Here is a 17822-nt window from a genome sequence, read left to right on the forward strand (position 1 = left end):
TCATCGTCCATAAGTGTATTCAGACCCTCAGGAGGAATAGATACTTCTATTTGTCCAAACGTACAAAATTATTCAAGTGCACTCACACCACATTAACCCTTTGGGCATGATCGTTGCTTTGCCAGGGAAGGTGATTTTCATTACAAGGTTCAAACTTTCTCCTTTACAATGATGTATAGGTTTCTTGGTCAAATGTTTACCCAAGAGCAGCACTAAAAGTAACAAATTTCACCCACTGTTACTAGCCTGTCTTTGTAATATTTATGCTTCTGTTCTAAGCTCAGAGTAAATAGAATCAGAACACCCAGCATCTATACACGTTCAAAGTTTCGTTTCCTTGCAGCAAAGATCACTTATGTGTGGCTTTGTTGTTTACTTCTTGAAGTCATGGGCAAAAAGTTATATATTTTTTGGTCTACTTTGCCAACATAATTTTGGGCTCATACAGAAAAACAAGCACATCCAATAATTAAAAAAAATTATTTCGAATATCTATTTTTGGCAATTATTTTTACCTTCCCACAAATATCTTTTAATGAATACTGCAATACTGGAAGTAATTCAAAATAAACTAGCTTTTCAAGTTTTCTTGACCTGAACAAATGATAATTCCCACAGCACCTTTCTATGCAAAAAGCCATGTTACACTCCAGTTTCTTATCCAGACACACAACAGGCTTCCAGTGGACAAAACACATCCGAACATGGACTGACAATTTATTGACACTGATATTCACAGTCCTCAAAAGCCTCATTTCTTAGCTCCTGTTTTCATTTTCTTCGGCTTTGGTGGTGCCTTTCTAGCTGCTTTGTGCAGCCTGCCATACTCCACATTTATCAGACGGTTCCTCTGCAAAACAAATTGTCACATTTTTATTATAGAGCACTGTTCTCTTTTCACAATAGTGCAATTCTTTAGCTTCAACATTCTAGGTAAGCTGTACACTTAAAATTATAACAATTTAACTGCCAAAATAAATTTTTTTTAATACTAAATCAAGTCCCTGTGTCAGACTCAAAAGCTGTCTGCAAAAAATATTCAGACGGCAATTCCTATCATTCAATATCAAGGCTCATCATGCACAAGGACATCCTGTTAATGCACATTCGATGTAAAAATGCTATTTGTAACTAGGAAAAGGAACATGAAATATTGTGCTATAAAACAAGTGACTTACAGCTTGTTTAGCTTTCATTAGCTTGAACCTCTCAAAGTCAGTCAGCTCAGATCTCTGCAAGCAAAATCAAAGATCTAGAATCACTGAAAGATAATGGCCAGCAGATTTATTTCTACATTAGCAAGTAATGTCCTCAATAAAACATTATTTTAGAAATGATGATGATGATGATGATGTAGTTTTGTAGCGCGCTAGTATCCGCATCACAAAGATGCGCTCAATGTGCGGTGATCCCAGCAGCCACCAAACTGCAGGTCAAATGAAAACTTCAAAAAAGTTTAAACAAGTGAGTCTTAAGATTTTTCTTGAAAGATCCAATACTATCAGACTCCTTGGTCGAGAGGGGAAGCGAGTTCCACAAAAGCGGGGCTACATTGGAGAAGGATCTGAAACCCGCAGTCTTCTTATTAGCATTCCCTGACTGAACACTCGGTCGTTCAAGTCTGAAGTGTGCTGCTGAACGAAGGTTCCGCTGGGGTTGGTAACAGCGAATGAGTTCATGCAGATAGACAGGCGCAAGGTCGTGAAGACAGCCATAGGTTAAGGTTAACAATTTATGCTCAATTCGCTTCTCCACAGGAAGCCAATGTAGGTCACGAAGTACAGGAGTAATATGGTCAGTTGTTTTCTTTCCTGCAACTATCCTCGCATATCATATTGTTAATGGGGAACAGAACTGTGTTCACATCTGCCAGCATCCAATCAGTTTAAAAAGATAAATCCATCACATGACGATGATGCTAACACACATCCTGACCACAACATAGAGGCTTTAGACCGTACACACTTTACAAAAATCTTATATAGTATAACCAACAGAGGCAGCTAATTCAGTCCATATTATGGAATCACAAACTTGTATTACTGGACTGGTGGCAGACTTTTTTTTTTCCAGTTAACTATTAAACGAGGCTTGCTTGTACAAAGCTTCCTGTTTAGTCATATTCTTTATTTAGGCTCACCAAGACTAACTGGAGAGCTTTGCAAGAGGCTAAGAGTTGGTCTTAACAGACAGCAATCTATCTATACACATCTATGACGGAATTAAATAGCCCATTGATGCACCTAATAAGTTATGAAGCCATTTCTTCCTGGCCACCATAATAAGAGCAAAATCTTTGACATATTTTTGACAATAAGGCATAGCTTCAGACTTTTAAAAATCTGATTCCCAGAATGAAGCATTACCAACCAACTTAAATTTCTAAACAACTGCCCATGTAAAACCTGCATCAGATTAGGGATCGTCTTCATGTGCGACTGCACAATAAGACGGCAATTCCTATCAATATTATACAGGCTTCATCATCTGCAAGGCATAAAGCATGTCACAAAAAAAAAAGGTTTGCCAGACTTACTGCAGCAAAACTACCTAAGACTTTTCAAGAGATAAGATGCAAACAACCAAAAAACTACAAATATATAAACTGCCTTAGATTTACCAACTCCAATGAAAAAAAAATGCCTTACCCTTTTTCTGGCTGCCAGCTTCTTGGCCCAAGTTGTCTGTTCCCACTTAGTAGAGATGTCTTCCTTTTCCCATGCCTTGCGTACAGTGCCTGTTCTTGCAGAGGCACCAATGTTTATCTTGAGCTTTGTCAAGTGCAGTGCCTTAAAATTGATGTCTTGACGAGTCACACCACTGCAAGGGCCATCGACAAGTGCCTGGAAATGTTATAGCGATGTAAAGAACATAATTAACGTGAGATGAACACTTTATCGGGCAATTCCCACTTAGAGCACAAGGTTTCTTTAAAAACTTCACAAGATATAGTTTCATTAAATCGTGAAATGAGGCAGTTTCGACGATATAATCCCACTTAAATATTTTTTCTCTTAACCTACAGCGAGATTTTCAAAATAATCTGATGCGCGAGAAATAACGGAAAAGGCGCCTTTCTGACAGTATCATACCCTGTTTTGGTCGATGACATCTACAATTACACACAACTTGCCCTTATCATTGCCGAAAGCAATGTAAGCTACACGGCCGATCTCTACAAACCGCTCAAATACCTGAAAAAGAAAATAACTTTTTCGTTAGTGATTTCAAATAAATATAGACTGATCGTGAATACTATGGTAAACGACAGGATTAAAATCGCGAACGTGGACATTTGTAATGGGATTTATTAGAGTATAACAAAAACACCACGATCCCAATAAAATTGGCAATTATATGACTATGATTTAAACTTTAAAACATGTCAAACTCTTGAAATGAATGACATTTATTGAGGTTTTAAGCAAGATTTTATCCAATCTCAAAGCACATGGTACCTACCATGATGTCTTGTCTAACCGGAAAGGGCGAAGAAATTGCACGATGGGAAGAACTCAAATATTCTCATTCCCAACATTTTCCTATTAAAATCACAACTGTGCATATAATAAAATTTTTTATCAGAAAATTTATTGTCAATTAAAATAAAGTAACATTTTTAAATTTTGACATCTTTATGTTGCGCCTTAGCCTTGACCCAGATGATTTGCATATATTTTGTTGTTGAAGTCGTGTGGTTGAAGCATGTTTACTGTAAGGCCGTCTCGCATTAGTGATTTTAGTTTTCTCTCTTTTTACGTAGTGCATTTCCCAAACCTATATAGATGCAGTCGAAAAAAAAACCCTAAGTAGTCGCTTATCAGTTTATTTGTCAGGATGTTTTGTGTAGTCAGCAAACGTCTTAGTGAGAATATGGGTCGGACGAGAGGTCGGAGGTCATACCTATTGACAAAAGTTCGTGGTGTAACAGATCACTTGTAAAGATATTGTGAAGAGGACAGTCAGCAACATGTTGTCCCGTAGTTTGTCCAGGTACTCAAGAGCACTGCCATGCAATATCAGCAATGTAGTGCATCGGATGGAGTCTTCACAGGTAAGTGCATTAGTATTTTAATGGCATACGTTTATTTGGCGTTGACCTTACCATTGGATGTCAGCGTCACACAACTACATCTAGGACAGCACATCCCGCTACTCACTGGCTTCTTGACCAATCCGCTGGTCAAGGATCGTTTCAAGGACAGGCAAATGTTTGGCAAAATAACTAGGAAATCATTCAAATTGTAACCGTTTTAACCTAAAGTTCAGATGATAACAGCGAATTAAAGCATATGCATGTAAACGTTGTCGAAGGTGTGAGTCCACAAATGCACAATCGTCGAAAAGTTTGCAAACTACAGTATAGCCAACTCTTGCACATATTGTATCTTGAGACGATAATAATAAACAGGACAAGATACAAGATAATTTAAGATTAGTGGCGATAATTCCATTGTTGTAGGACTGCATTACATCAGAAAATGACACAATAAACTCTGGATGATATGTGCGTGATGGTATTGTTCAGTGTGATGCAGTATTAGATGATTCTAGGCTTATTTAGGATGTTATCACAGTCCCACTGGATATATTTACACAGTGAAAAATAGAAAATGAACTATATCAAATATCTTTAAAACAAGAGCCAATAAAAAATTTTTGTGGTCATATTCGTGCTCAGCACACTAAGATACTACAGATTAGGACCTTTTCAAGTCGGTAATAATTTCAGTGTTGACCAAAGTTATTTTGTGATCAGTGATAGTGTAGTGGTGGGGTTGAGCTAGGGGTTGGAAGGAGAGTGCAAACAGGCAACCTTAGAAAGTTTTTTGGGGGAGGGACGAGAAGTGATATTTAAAGCATGAGGTCTTAAAAGAACTGTAGGCATCTCTAGAATGCAAAAGTAGGTTACATATACCTCCATGTTTCGTCCTACATTTTGTTGTATAGGCATTTTTGTAATAATAATAATTTCAGTTTTTACAAAGCATCATTGAGTTATAACAAAACAGTTATAAAACACAGAATGCTTAGACCCAAAAACTGGGTTTGGTATGAAGATCTAATTAATTCAAGAAATGAGCACAATAAATTGTGCAAATTTCAAACAAAAATCAATGTAATCTTTCATTAGTTGTGGCGATCTGTTTACAAATAACCTAATCCTTAATTATAGCAATTTGAAGTTGAGAAGCCCAGTTAGATGTGCCTTCTTTATTATGCAAAAACAACATAAAACTAGTTTGGGTATTTATAAATATGTGAAGTTAATAGCCTGTTCCAACATTTGATGATCCGTATAATGGGAGTCATTCACAAAGGGATATCTGCCACATTCAACAAGAGCTATATCAAATTACACTCCTGTGAGATTTATCCACCCACTTTTAAAATATCTATCAATGGGAGGTCATGGCTACATTGTATATTTTTCAATAGCTGTTGACAGATCTTCAGTCCTTGGGAGAAAAATAACCATCAAAGGAACGATGGTTACACTGTATATTTTCCAATTGCTGTTGACAGCTTGAAATTGCTTTTTATCCTTTTTAAAAAAGAGCATTCGTGGAAAAATGTACAAAACACTAAAATATTGGAGAAGTGTAAAAAGTGCAGTGAATGTAGTATTGTTTCTAATTGCTGACCTCCAAAGTATTTTGTAAATTAACAAAAAGTAAATCCATATAGTTAATGTCAACAAAACAGAGATGGTGTTTTTTTACAAGTGGCAGTTTTATCAAAGTAATACTGTGCTGGTGAAAAGATTTTGGAGTTATTGTCACATCCATTTTGAACTAAGATAAATGTATCCATAATTTGCCAGGAAAGGCATTGATTGTGCTTGCAGAAACCAGGAAACTTTTCTTTTCAGATAAAAACATTTACGGTAAGAAATTTTAAAAATATTTGACACAAACGTAAACCCTTATATAATTTGAAGCCTTATACTTTTTTATGGATCAGAGATTTGGGGAACGAAGCAGAAAAGTGCACATAAAACTATAATATAGTTTTGAATGTTGGAAGGGATGTACAGAATCATTATGGGGATGTACAGAATCATTATGTGCATGTATGCACATGTGCACTTAAGTGTAGCCTATAATAAGAATAATAAGATAGCCTATTAAGAAATAGATTTATTTATTTCTCACCATAAGCATTAATGCTCGGTCATGTACTCTGTGGAAAAGAAAGTCTATGTTATCCTGCATTTAAAAAAAAAAAGCATTTGCTTATGTAGATTTTGGTATGTACACCTGTAAAGACCTTAACTATAGGTGACTGGAACGGATGGGTTGGGTTCATGAGAAATTGCAAATGCATGAGTGACTAGGTAGGGATAAAGCAGAAGTGGTAAGCGAAGTCATGTCTTTCATACGCACTACTGGTTATGAATAAGGAAAGGCTTGATATCTTGTAAAGGCATTTGCTGCTTATAAATTATGGACTTGTGTATGTGCATGTTGAGGGATCTTTAGAATAAATTATCTGGGATTTTTTTAATATACCATTATTTACACAGTATTTTTAAGCACTCATCCACTTCTGTGAAGCATTGTCTTTTTTTTCTTACTCCTCTTTTCCATATTTTATTACTGAGGTACTCAGCATAAATAATCAGTCAGTCTTGGCTGTCAGAGTTAATATTCTTGATAAGATTTTGTTATTTGTTAGCTATGTTTTTATTACCGATATGCACAAAAGTTGTCCTTCTTCAGTATTATAGTTTAGTTGTTTGTCAGATATAAATGAACTCTTAGATAGATAAGATATTTATTCTCACTATGCTAACATGACATATTTTTGTTCCCAAGGTCTTTGAGTTTTAGCATTAGCAGAGATGATAATATTTGACAGAAAAAAATTTGCATGATTGTAGACTGTGCAATAGTTGTTGGAAAGATACATACTGTTTGAATTAATTGGTATGATTGAAACGACTTCTTGCCCTGTCTGATAACTCAACATATTCTCTCTCCCTTTGACTCTAAAAATGTTGGCTCAACAGAGAAGCCAGTTATGTAATAAAATCAAAGTGATTATGCATATCTTAGACACCATTTAGGTCTGAAAAATGAAGTGAAGAGCAGGGCAGTGATCATATATTAATTGTGTTTGTGTACATTCATAACATCATAATTTTTATCTCCTCTCTATGCTGCTGTTTGTGGGTCTGTATCTTCCAGATAAAAGGGTCCTCACTATTAAAAAAAAAAGATTACTTTTTACTAAACTCATCCCAGTCATTTAAAATAAAAATTGCACATTTAAAATAAACTCTCTTTACTTCTAGTCTGTATGAATGGTGCAATAATCGGATTGTCAAAAGTGATAAACAAGCAGCATAGCTGGGAGAAGAGCTTCTTGAGTGGTCTGAGTGTATTACTCTAGCGCTGTTCGGCTTTTTTTGCGAACTTAAAACTTCTATTTGCCATAGACCTCCTCTGCCAAAGTGACCAGCGGGTTTATAGAGGAGCTGAAGAAAATTGTGGGCAATGGCAATGTGTCTACAACAAGTGCTATGAGAGAACAACATGGACATGATGAATCTTACCATGTGTGAGTGAATTATCACATTGACCCCAGGTCTTAAACTGTAAAAATTTCCCAAGAATTCGCCTTTCTATTAGACTTTAAGTGCCAGTTATATTTGATGTTGATGTGGCAGTCTTTTATTATGTTTAAAATATACAGATAAAATAAAATTTATATTTTAGTTTCATTTTTAAAAGACCTGTCAAGTGCTCTCAGCATGGTAATTGTAAGTCTGCTTTCTGTTGTTAACAGAAAATAATGTCATGTTAATTTCAAAGTGAAATGTCCACCTGTGCAATGCCCTTGTTGACATAATTATGTGGACTGCTTCAGCACATCCCTACCTGATGCTGTGGTCTTTGCACAAAGTGTTGATCATGTGAGCAAGGTTGCAAAGCTGTGCAATGACAATGGAGTGCCTCTTATTCCATTTGGTAGCGGTACAGGACTAGAAGGGGGCATCAATGCCACACTAGTATGTTCTTCATTGTGCACACAACTTTATTGTATATTTATATTGTGTTTTTCGTTTTAGCTTTCTGGAATTTTTATCTTCAGTTCTAATTTCAAGCAAGACAAATTTGCAAACCAATATGCTATATGTTCAAAACACCAAAAAGATTGTATGGTAAAAACATTAATCTACTTGATTCATTTAATGGGTATACAAGGTCAGCCTTTATCTAACCCAACATGTATGAAGGGTATGATGTGGCAGATAATGATTTGAAATACCATGGGTCTGTTGCATTCAGAGTTCCTTTCTATAATACAACTGATAAAAAACATTTATGCAGAGATATACCTGTATTATAGTATGTTATGCTCAGTAATTGTAAAAGCCAGAATGGTTTCAAGTGAGTTGAAAAAAGTTTACCATCAACTCTTCAAAGAAAGTACTTCTGGAATAGCTTTAGGGTGAAGGTTCCCTGCACAAAATGTACCAGTAAGTGTTACAGAGGTTCACTTGCATGCATGACAATCACGCGGTCATCCTTTCTTTTGTTTGGAACAAAGACAACTATCTCAGTCTTTTGCAGGCCCTGTCTAATTTTTAACAAATAAGAAAGAAACGTTACAACACTCACTGCATAAAAATGCACAATAAAAATAAAAAAACAATATCTTAACTTATTTACATCCAAGAGTCACTCATTATAATTACAAGACACTCATAATTCTTCCTATTGTACTAATAGAAGATTTTTGTTCCCAATTGATAGTCGGTTCTGAAGAAAAGCAGCAATTAGTTTACAACTGTCAAACAACACTCGCAACACACTTAGCTGCAGTCACTGGGATCTGATGTTCTTTGAATCCATAAATTTTTATATATCTCCCACAAATATCTAAGAAAAGACACTGCCTTTAGGGGACAGGCGTTGTGAACACCTGTGCTACCTCTTTTCTTTGTACTGCTGGATCTTGGCTCAACTGTATTGAAGCCACCAAAGTCTTCATAGTTCACATCTTCCTAGGATTAGTTACTGCATCTGTTAATAAGTAGTTAAAAAAAAAAAAAAAAGTGGAATTTACATAAAATACTAAAATTCAAATGAACTATACAAACCTGAGATAACCTTGCTTATAGATATAGTGTCTTGGTGCTTCTCATGCCCCCCCTGGGAAGAAAAAGACTTGCCAGTGATGGTTAATTATATTATCTCCTTATTCCTGTGTAGAATCTTCTAAACTATTAGAAAAAGGGCTTGTTACTTATGCTGTCACTGTTCAATTCCAATGGATTGATCTGTCTACATAGTGCCGATTCATCTGCACCACTTGCCTGCCATGTCACCCGTCCATGATAGTGAGCACCCAAACCAAATGAATGAGATAGCAGCTATATGTTACAGATATATAGCTGTAAATTACAGTGTCTAAAATATCTTTATTTCTTTTTATGATTGTATTTTCTTTTTGTTAGGGGGGTGTCTCTTTGGATGTCAGTCAAATGACAAAAATTGTTGCTGTCAATGCAGAGGACTTTGACTGCACTGTTGAATCAGGTGTAACACGTATGAACCTGAACAGCTTTTTAAGGGACACTGGTCTTTGGTTTCCTGTTGGTGAGTCTCACTAGACTTGGATACCAGAGAGTTTCATATAAGTTTTAAAGAACTTGTACAATTTGCATGTGGTAGTAAACGACAAGCACCAGTCTTAGCAGCAATTGTAGGGGAATGGGGTTGTGTAGAAAGGATTAGGAAAGGACTGGAAAGGGCTCATTGACCAGTTGGCAACTAATCATAAGAATGGAATGAGCTGAGCATCCATAGTCTCTTAATTCACACTAGGAAGGTACTCTTTTATATATATATAAGAAGAGTAGCTACTGACATCAGTACCTGCTTGTCCACTGGCATTGCCCTAAAATTGCCTCAAAGTTATTGTATGAAGAAGTTCAACCTTGATGCTACTGAGCTTAAGAACTAGTTCTTTGTTTCTAATTTTCCCTTTCTAAGCTGCTAGAGTGCTTAATATTTGACCAGCTTAGTGGACATCTTATTTTCCAATATCTTCTACCTGTACATCAATCAGTCTGCTATCTCCCATCACTGTACCCGGACCGCTGTCAATGTATTCTTGGGATCAATTCACTTTTTAAGTCTTATAAACTCATTTGGAAGATCATTGGCCATAGAGATGGAGAAAGCATGTCATCTGTTGTGAAAGAGACTTTTGACTTTTAAAGTGATCAGAGGGGTGATGTAAAGCAGTGACAGGGAAGGTTAGCCATCTGGCTAAAGAGTAGGGTCAACAGTGTGACCTGTAAGGCAGTGGAGTGGGTGGTGAAACCATGTGGACCAATAAGGTCAACTTTCCAGGGTTAAGAGTTTGTGGTAATGTTCACTGGGTTCTAGGTAAGCTTCTACATACAGATTTGTGAATAGACAAGAATATAAATGTTCATATGTTGTGTAGCCTGTCTGTTGGTACTTAAGTATTTGGAGATTGCTACAGTAGGCAATAATAGAACAAGTGCTTACAATATCAAAAAGGTGACAGTTGTCTGGCTCAACTCTTGTCATGTGACTAGACAAGGCCCATATGGTATCAGTGCCTAGGGACAAGCATGCAGTTTCCAGCTTGTTTCTATTGTATTGTCTTTCAGTATTTTTGATCAGCCCGACATACTGTCCATATGTGCAGACCCTGGAGCTGATGCAAGTCTGTGTGGAATGTGCTCTACAAGTGCATCAGGCACAAATGCTGTTCGTTACGGAACAATGCGAGAAAATGTACTTAATTTGGAAGTAGTGTTAGCTGATGGTCGTGTCATTTGGACAGCTGGGCCCAATAAGAGATGCAGGTATATTCAAAAGTTGATGTCTGAAAAAATTGTAATGATGCATTAAATTATTTGGAGAGAGAAAAATCCAGGAGATAAGCTTGTTTTATGTGTAGATTTGAACTCTGTGTGTTAGAGCTAGAGAGAATATAAGATTTTACATGTATATACCCCCCCAGCACCCATGTATATATATATATACTCACTACCTTGGATTATGCGTACTTTAATTGCAGGAAAACATCAGCAGGCTACAACCTAACCAATCTGTTTGTGGGGTCTGAGGGTACCCTGGGAATTATTACCAAGGCAATCATTAAACTCTATGGCATTCCAGAATCGGTAATAATTTATACCTATGTATCCTTGCATATGTGAGAGAGGGAAGGAGAGTACGTGTGTCATGCTAGCACATGTTTTTGTAAATGTAAATGCTTGTATTTTCAGACTTGCTTACATGCTTGCAGATTGTATCAGCTGTGGTGCATTTTCCTTCTGTGCAAGGTGCTGTAGACACAACTGTACAGATTCTTCAGTGTGGCATTCCTATAGCTCGGCTAGGTATGTATCTTGGTGGCTTTATTGCCTGTAGTCTTTCCTGCACTCATGTCTTTATAGCCACAGCTAAAGAAAACTAAAATGATTTTCATTTATTAACTGATATTTAGCACATAAAGGTAGACAGTTGAAAAACCTTGCAAGTTAAATGTGTGTATCCTGCTTATTCTTGAGCTTAGTTTACCTTAATAAAGCAGTGTAATCTTTTCTCGATAATCTTGTTATTTCAGTAGACTTCTTTAGTCTTTCACAGTTGTATGTGTGTGAGAGTGAGAATTAAAAAAAAGTGGTAAATAAAATCTAATATTGTAGCACATAATGTTAGTGGATTATGTATCTGCTTCTCCTCTTTTTTGTGCCTCATGTGTGCTCATCTTTAAATGTCATGAAACATATACTTTTCCATAAAACTGTGAAATAGCCATTGGTCCATCAAATAGAAGAGTTTAACTTACTGACTCACAAACTCATTCTAACTCATTTTCTCTCCCTCGCTTTCTTTCTCATTTATTAATTTTTTAAATCATCTCTAAAAACATAAAAGTACTGTGGTAGATTTGTTTCAGAATTCCTAGATGAAGTTGCCATTGATGCTTTCAACAAGTTCAGCAAGTTCAACATGAAAGTCAGCCCCTCTCTCTTTCTTGAGTTTCATGGCTCCAGTTCTGGTGTAAAAGAACAGGTTCAAATTGCCGGTGAGGACGCATAGTGTGACCCTGTATCTTTATTTAAAGACTTACCCGATTGATGACCCATATCACACTCAAAAGACTCTTTTCATATCACTTATTAATGCCTCAGACATGAAATCATAAGAAAATGAAAATGTTCCCTTATATTAAAGTTTAAAAATTCATGTCTGCAGAGGATATTGTTAAGGGAAACGGTGGCGAGGATTTCAAGTGGGCCACTGACCCTGAAGAGAGGAACCGTCTCTGGAAAGCCCGCCATGAGATTCTCTATGCATGCACTGCACTATGTCCTGGCTCTAAAGTAAATCTGGTTTTTATTTTCTTCATCTGTTGAGATTGAATTGTAGTATTTAAGGTTTTATTAAAAATGTGAGCATTTTTTCATCAACAACAGCTACAATAATAAAGATGATAGTTCATTTTGAAACAATCATTTCCCTCACATTTTACTCTTTAGCAACATCAACAAATACCCCAGACTTTGAGACAGTGTTGCAATCATGCCTGGTTGCAGGTCATGTGCAGCATTGGTAGTATACATATATGCAGTATATAGTAAATATGTATTTTCATATAACAAAATTATTAATCAATCAGACTGTTCACAGGTAATTTGAATATAGGGCATCTCTTTACAATAGCATCTTTAGTGGAAATTGAATTGCGCATTTTTTCTATATGGTTCATTTAGAACTTGTCTTGTTGTTACACAGACATTTTTTTTCCTCTTTTTTGTGGCACACAGCCATACTCAACAGATGTCTGTGTACCCATATCACATCTTCCAGAAATCATCCTGCGCTCAAAGGAAATGGTCAAAGAAGCTAACCTAATTGGTAAGCTGGATAATTGTGCAGATAGTTTTTGTCAAAAGTCTATTATCAGAGAGTTGATAGGCAATAAACCTGTGGTAGGTGCATATTTTATGTATAGGTAAATCAATTGCACATAATGAAATATAAAGAAAAATTGTATAAATTTTTCTTTTGTTCATCTTTTTGTTTACAACATGAATTTGTGCTTGTTTACATACACAGAGCATAGCAAGTCTTATTTGACTTCATACAGAAATAGGCAGCTCAGTATTAGTGCCTCTATTATATTAAGCATTCCTATACATATTCTACTGTTCTAAAGTCACAAAGTCACCAGTCTCAGTTAAGACCTCCATTAACTAATGAAAAATAGATCCACTTTTTCAACAGGATAAAAACTGACTGCTGCATGTCTGTTAAATCCTAACTCATTAAATTTTCAGCTTTTCTGCAGGTGGTGTTTATAACCAGGTGTGCTGTTAGTTTTACACTATGTTCCTAGATAAATGGATAAATATGCTAACAGGCTTGATTTGTGCGTGTGTGTTTGCATGTGCATGTGTACGTTGCTGTGTGTTTGCCTGCATGTCCGTCCATTTGCAACAATTTCAGGTCCAATGGTGGGCCATGTTGGGGATGGCAACTTCCATATCTTTTTCCCTGTTGATGAAAAAAATCCCAAGGAACTGGATGCTATCAAAGATATCTCGCACAAAATGTGTTTGTGAGTACTGCTGATGTATGTATGGTTGTAGCCACTTCTGTTCAACAGTGTTACATTTGCTTGCAGTTCCAATTCTGGGTCATGTGGGAGATGGGAATATCCATAGCGTGTTTTTGATTGGTTCCACCTCAGATGAGGAATTCAGACGCATTAAAAGGTGTATCAATACCATAAATAAGTGAGTATTCTGCTGCACTGAGAACCTGTTAATGATACAGGTAATGCAGTAGAGGGGACATAACAGTGGAGGTTGGTTAATACCTTCAGTGGAGTATCCAACAATGAAATATTTCAATGGAAACATGACAGACAATACAGGATGGAGCAAACACAAGAAACAACAGGTTTGAAAAAAAGCTGTGTATAGGTTATCAAAAAAACACAAAGAAAATTATTTTGTTGACATTGAGCTGGAGCTTATTGTTGACTCCTAACTGCTTCATTCCACCATTAGAATATTTATTCCACCTTTGCCCTTTCTCTGAAAACTTTCATGACATCAAGAGGAGCATACCAACCTTCAGAGATCTGAGGCATCATTTGTGCTCAGTTTTCAGTCCTTTTTCTATTTATGTTCACCTTTTATCAAGTTGGGTTTTTGCATTCTCTCTTGATATTTGAAGTCTTTCTTTTAATCACTAGAGACCAATTCAAATGTTGCTCTTATATGTTGTATGTGCTAGTCACATTCAGGCAGGCTTACTTTTACACGTTCACAATCTGTGATGTGTTAAAGGTTTTGAATATAGAACTTGTATAAGTTGATGTAAGCAAAGAGAAGGGGAAACGGATTAAATACTAGTCAGGAGGCAAGTACAGAGAGAAAGAAATTAGTTCAGTCATTAATGTATCTTTTAATATTGGTATAGCTCAGCAGTGATATAAAAAGATGTGTGAAATGATAGATTTTTGCACTTAAAGGAAATTTAAAGGGAGACAAATATTTTACACTTGTGCACACACATGAGCACCCAGAAACACAGACACCCACATTCTTATATACACGGGCACATATCTGCACAACGACATGCATGTGGGCACATAGAGATGGCTTGCACTCACTCACCTGCGCAACCATATGCAGATTGGGCACAGAGAAGTTGGCACAGTCACTTGTATATCTACATGCCTGTGGGCATAGAAACAAATATACACACAACCACATGCAGATGGGTATATCCACAGGTGAGCATCATGCATGCACATCATAACACACGCATGCAGTCTTCATAACCTGGTTTGGCTCTTGTTTGATAATAAAACTAGAGTCTTGCTAAATAACATGTACAACCAGTTAAAAATGTTTGCAAATGTTTTAATACTAATACATGTATACTGAACAATATAAGACTTGATACTTGAATGTTAATACACCTGTATGGGTGTTGTTACACCTGTACTCAGTACTAATGTACTTGTATTGAATGCTAATACACCTGTATGAGTGTTGTTACACCTGTATTCAATACTAAAGCACTTGAATTGAGTACTAACATGCCCGTATACCTGCTAATACTGTATTGAATTTAACAAGACTTAATCAGAGTATTGTGGCTCTATTTGCAGAATAGCCATGGAGTTAAGTGGTACCTGCACAGGTGAGCATGGCATTGGGATCGGCAAGCGGGATTTGTTGGAGAAAGAATTGGGCAAAGATTGTTTAGATGTCATGAAGGACGTGAAACTTGCCTTTGACCCAAAGATGATAATGAACCCTGGCAAAGTCTTCCTATAAATGCATCTTGAGAATCAAAATTGACAGTCTTTAATCCTTTAATCCTAGCTGAAAGTTGTGCTTTTGTCTTTCTTGTACAGATGCTGAAAAATGTTAAATCATGGGATTTTCCTACTTTTGGAGTTTTGTTTAAGTGGTGAATGCTATTCTCTTTCTCTGCATTCCTTTCATACTGTGCATCAGAAGCTTGTCCACATCAGAAAGTCGATTTTATACTTAAAGGAATGGCTTTGCTTAAGATTAAGTTAATGTTGCATAAATATGATTCCATTTGGCACAATACAATATATTTGCGCATAATAAGCATTTCTTTAAAGATGCACAATGTCGAGTAGAGTAGGCTTGTGCAGTTATCTAAATGTCTGTGCAGCTCAACATTACACAGGACTTTGAAAAGTCAGCATGTAAATGTTCTGTTCCAAGATTAACAACAGCCTTGGTTATTTTTGTCTCTATTGGCAGACTTTTTCATCACATCAGTTAGTAACACCTTTAAAGGTAATGATGTAAATAGCAGTACCACTCGTTCAACGGGAAAGAATCAATCTATGACATAGTCATGCATGTTAATCATGAGTTACCACTCTTGAACAGTAAACCCTTTCCATGATGAAATGTGATTTATTTGTTTTATTGTTACAAAAAAATCTATGGTGAAGATAATGTTGCTTTTAGAAGTTTTCATCAGCTCATATGAGCCAATCACATATTGTATCCACGAACCTATACACGTCTGTGATTGTGTGGACAGTATGGTAATACATGTATATCGGTGTTGCCAGCTGTTCTTCAAGTCATAATGGGGTGCAAATAGGAAACAAATGTTTCAAACTAGAATATTGTTGGAATAAGATACAGAACGTTTATTTCAGCTTTCACTTACGCACAACCAATAGTAAAAAGAATATTTGCTCAACTTCCTATTCCAGAATGTTAAATATTATGTTAAATTATTTTTTTATTCAGAGCAATAAAGACTGATTTTGAGAGTATTTTTTTGTCCATATGTATTGGTAACTATATTTTTGTATGCATGTGTGTGCATGTTATCCGTCTTTTCAATTTTCTGTATACAAGCGGGAATTTTGAGCACGAGTGTGCGAATGTATATGTGTGCATGTTGTGTGCACGCTAGTGTGCACTTGCCATATTATTGGACAGCGACACCTTGTTTTCTCTCACAATTAACTTTACTGATGCTCCGCTGTAAGTTCATTGAAAAGACAAGGTGGTTTGACTGCTGCACTATATATTATATCCCAGGTATGCTTGCAACACCTGTCCAGGCAAACAGACATATCCACCAAACCAAATCGTCAACTTGGCTTCAAGTCACATCGTCTCAGTCTGATGTAGTCCTGTTCAAATATTCACCAGGTATGTGAAGTAGTACCGATCATGCTTTATGGATGTGAAACAGACTGCTTGTCGACAGGGAAAGGAGAATCTAGGCATTTGAGAAACTGCTCCGGATCTTGTACAGGGAACTTCAAGCCAATGACTGTATGAAGCACGGTCGCCACGCTGAGGGACACCAGGAGACTTGCAACAGTCAAGCGGCGCCCGCTGGTCTGGTTTGGCCACGTGACCCGGCACAACACTTCGTCAAAGACTTGTCTCTCTGGCTGATGAACGTCAAGGACTGGACAGGTAGTTCTGTGCAGGACCTGCGCCCTATCACCCAAGACAAGCATGAGAAGACCTTGCAGAAAGAAAAATTATGAAGCCAAATGATTCAAAATTTGAAAAATGTCTTGACCCACCGCAGTTTGCATTTCGGAGCATGAGAGATTTGTTGATACCAAGCTAGAATACTCCTTGACTCATTTTATCTTGACTATCAGGTGGTGTCATGGATCATTCACTTTCTGGTTACTAGGCACAGCGGGTATGATGGCACTTCTCCGACTCCATGACAACGTGCACCGCCTCACTCCATGGTTGTCTTCTCTCACCTGAAGGACAGCAAGAATTGTGACACTGACCACGATGGACATTCTCTCGTCAGAGTGTCTGAGATACCTACTTGCACCCTTCTCTCTTTCTCTCTTCACTGTCGTCCAGGAGACACCTGTGGCGCAGCCTGGTTGAATTCCTAGCCTGGTGTCATGACAATTCTTTAGATTTCAGTATCACTAGAACAGGTGAAGGCCATAAAAATCTCTCTAGTCACGTGTGTGGCAGAGAGCCAGGTGCCGCTGCCCTAGTCCGCTGTTGTTATCTGTTGATAGAACATTTTCTTACAGGGAGGGAAGCCAAGGTGGTGTCCGACTCACGACCGTTCTTCTCTCCCGTAGTTGAGTCCCTGAATGTGAGACAAACGACAAACCGTCGACAGCAGACAGGATCCGACTGACCGATTTTCATACTTTTAACAGAGAAGAAAAGGAACTAGAGCCTTTCATCTTGTATTTGTCACACTCCGAGACCTGCTCTAGAGATGAAGCTGGCAGTTCGTACAGCCTTA

General features: G+C 37.0%; 2 protein-coding genes across 4 annotated transcripts; one reads left to right on the top strand and one right to left on the bottom strand.

Annotated features, from left to right (window-relative positions):
- Nucleotides 1-701: 701 nt before the first annotated feature.
- Nucleotides 702-3520, bottom strand: LOC112576864 (60S ribosomal protein L14-like). The gene is made up of 5 exons (XM_025259673.1): nucleotides 3463-3520; nucleotides 3093-3194; nucleotides 2649-2843; nucleotides 1179-1232; nucleotides 702-850 (listed from the first exon to the last, which is right to left on the bottom strand). The coding sequence occupies exons 1-5, from the start codon at nucleotides 3463-3465 to the stop codon at nucleotides 752-754; spliced, it is 453 nt and encodes a 150-aa protein (XP_025115458.1). The 5' UTR covers nucleotides 3466-3520; the 3' UTR covers nucleotides 702-751.
- A 174-nt stretch (nucleotides 3521-3694) lies between these two features.
- Nucleotides 3695-16345, top strand: LOC112576858 (probable D-lactate dehydrogenase, mitochondrial). Of its 3 annotated transcripts, none has more exons than XM_025259663.1 (12): nucleotides 3695-4054; nucleotides 7442-7563; nucleotides 7873-8014; nucleotides 9467-9608; nucleotides 10693-10852; nucleotides 11068-11173; nucleotides 11299-11392; nucleotides 11956-12084; nucleotides 12255-12382; nucleotides 12827-12917; nucleotides 13687-13798; nucleotides 15187-16345. In XM_025259663.1, exons 1-12 carry the CDS (start codon nucleotides 3971-3973, stop codon nucleotides 15353-15355), a joined length of 1479 nt encoding a protein of 492 aa, XP_025115448.1. In that variant the 5' UTR covers nucleotides 3695-3970; the 3' UTR covers nucleotides 15356-16345. The 3 variants fall into 3 exon arrangements, with proteins under 3 accessions (XP_025115448.1, XP_025115449.1, XP_025115447.1); XM_025259662.1 differs by lacking the exon at nucleotides 13687-13798 and adding an exon at nucleotides 13509-13620 and having other exon boundaries at nucleotides 3697-4054; XM_025259664.1 differs by lacking the exon at nucleotides 13687-13798 and having other exon boundaries at nucleotides 3696-4054; nucleotides 15187-15324.
- Nucleotides 16346-17822: the final 1477 nt, after the last annotated feature.

This window comes from Pomacea canaliculata, linkage group LG12 (assembly GCF_003073045.1).
Source record: "Pomacea canaliculata isolate SZHN2017 linkage group LG12, ASM307304v1, whole genome shotgun sequence".
In the NCBI taxonomy this organism is placed as follows: domain Eukaryota; kingdom Metazoa; phylum Mollusca; class Gastropoda; order Architaenioglossa; family Ampullariidae; genus Pomacea; species Pomacea canaliculata.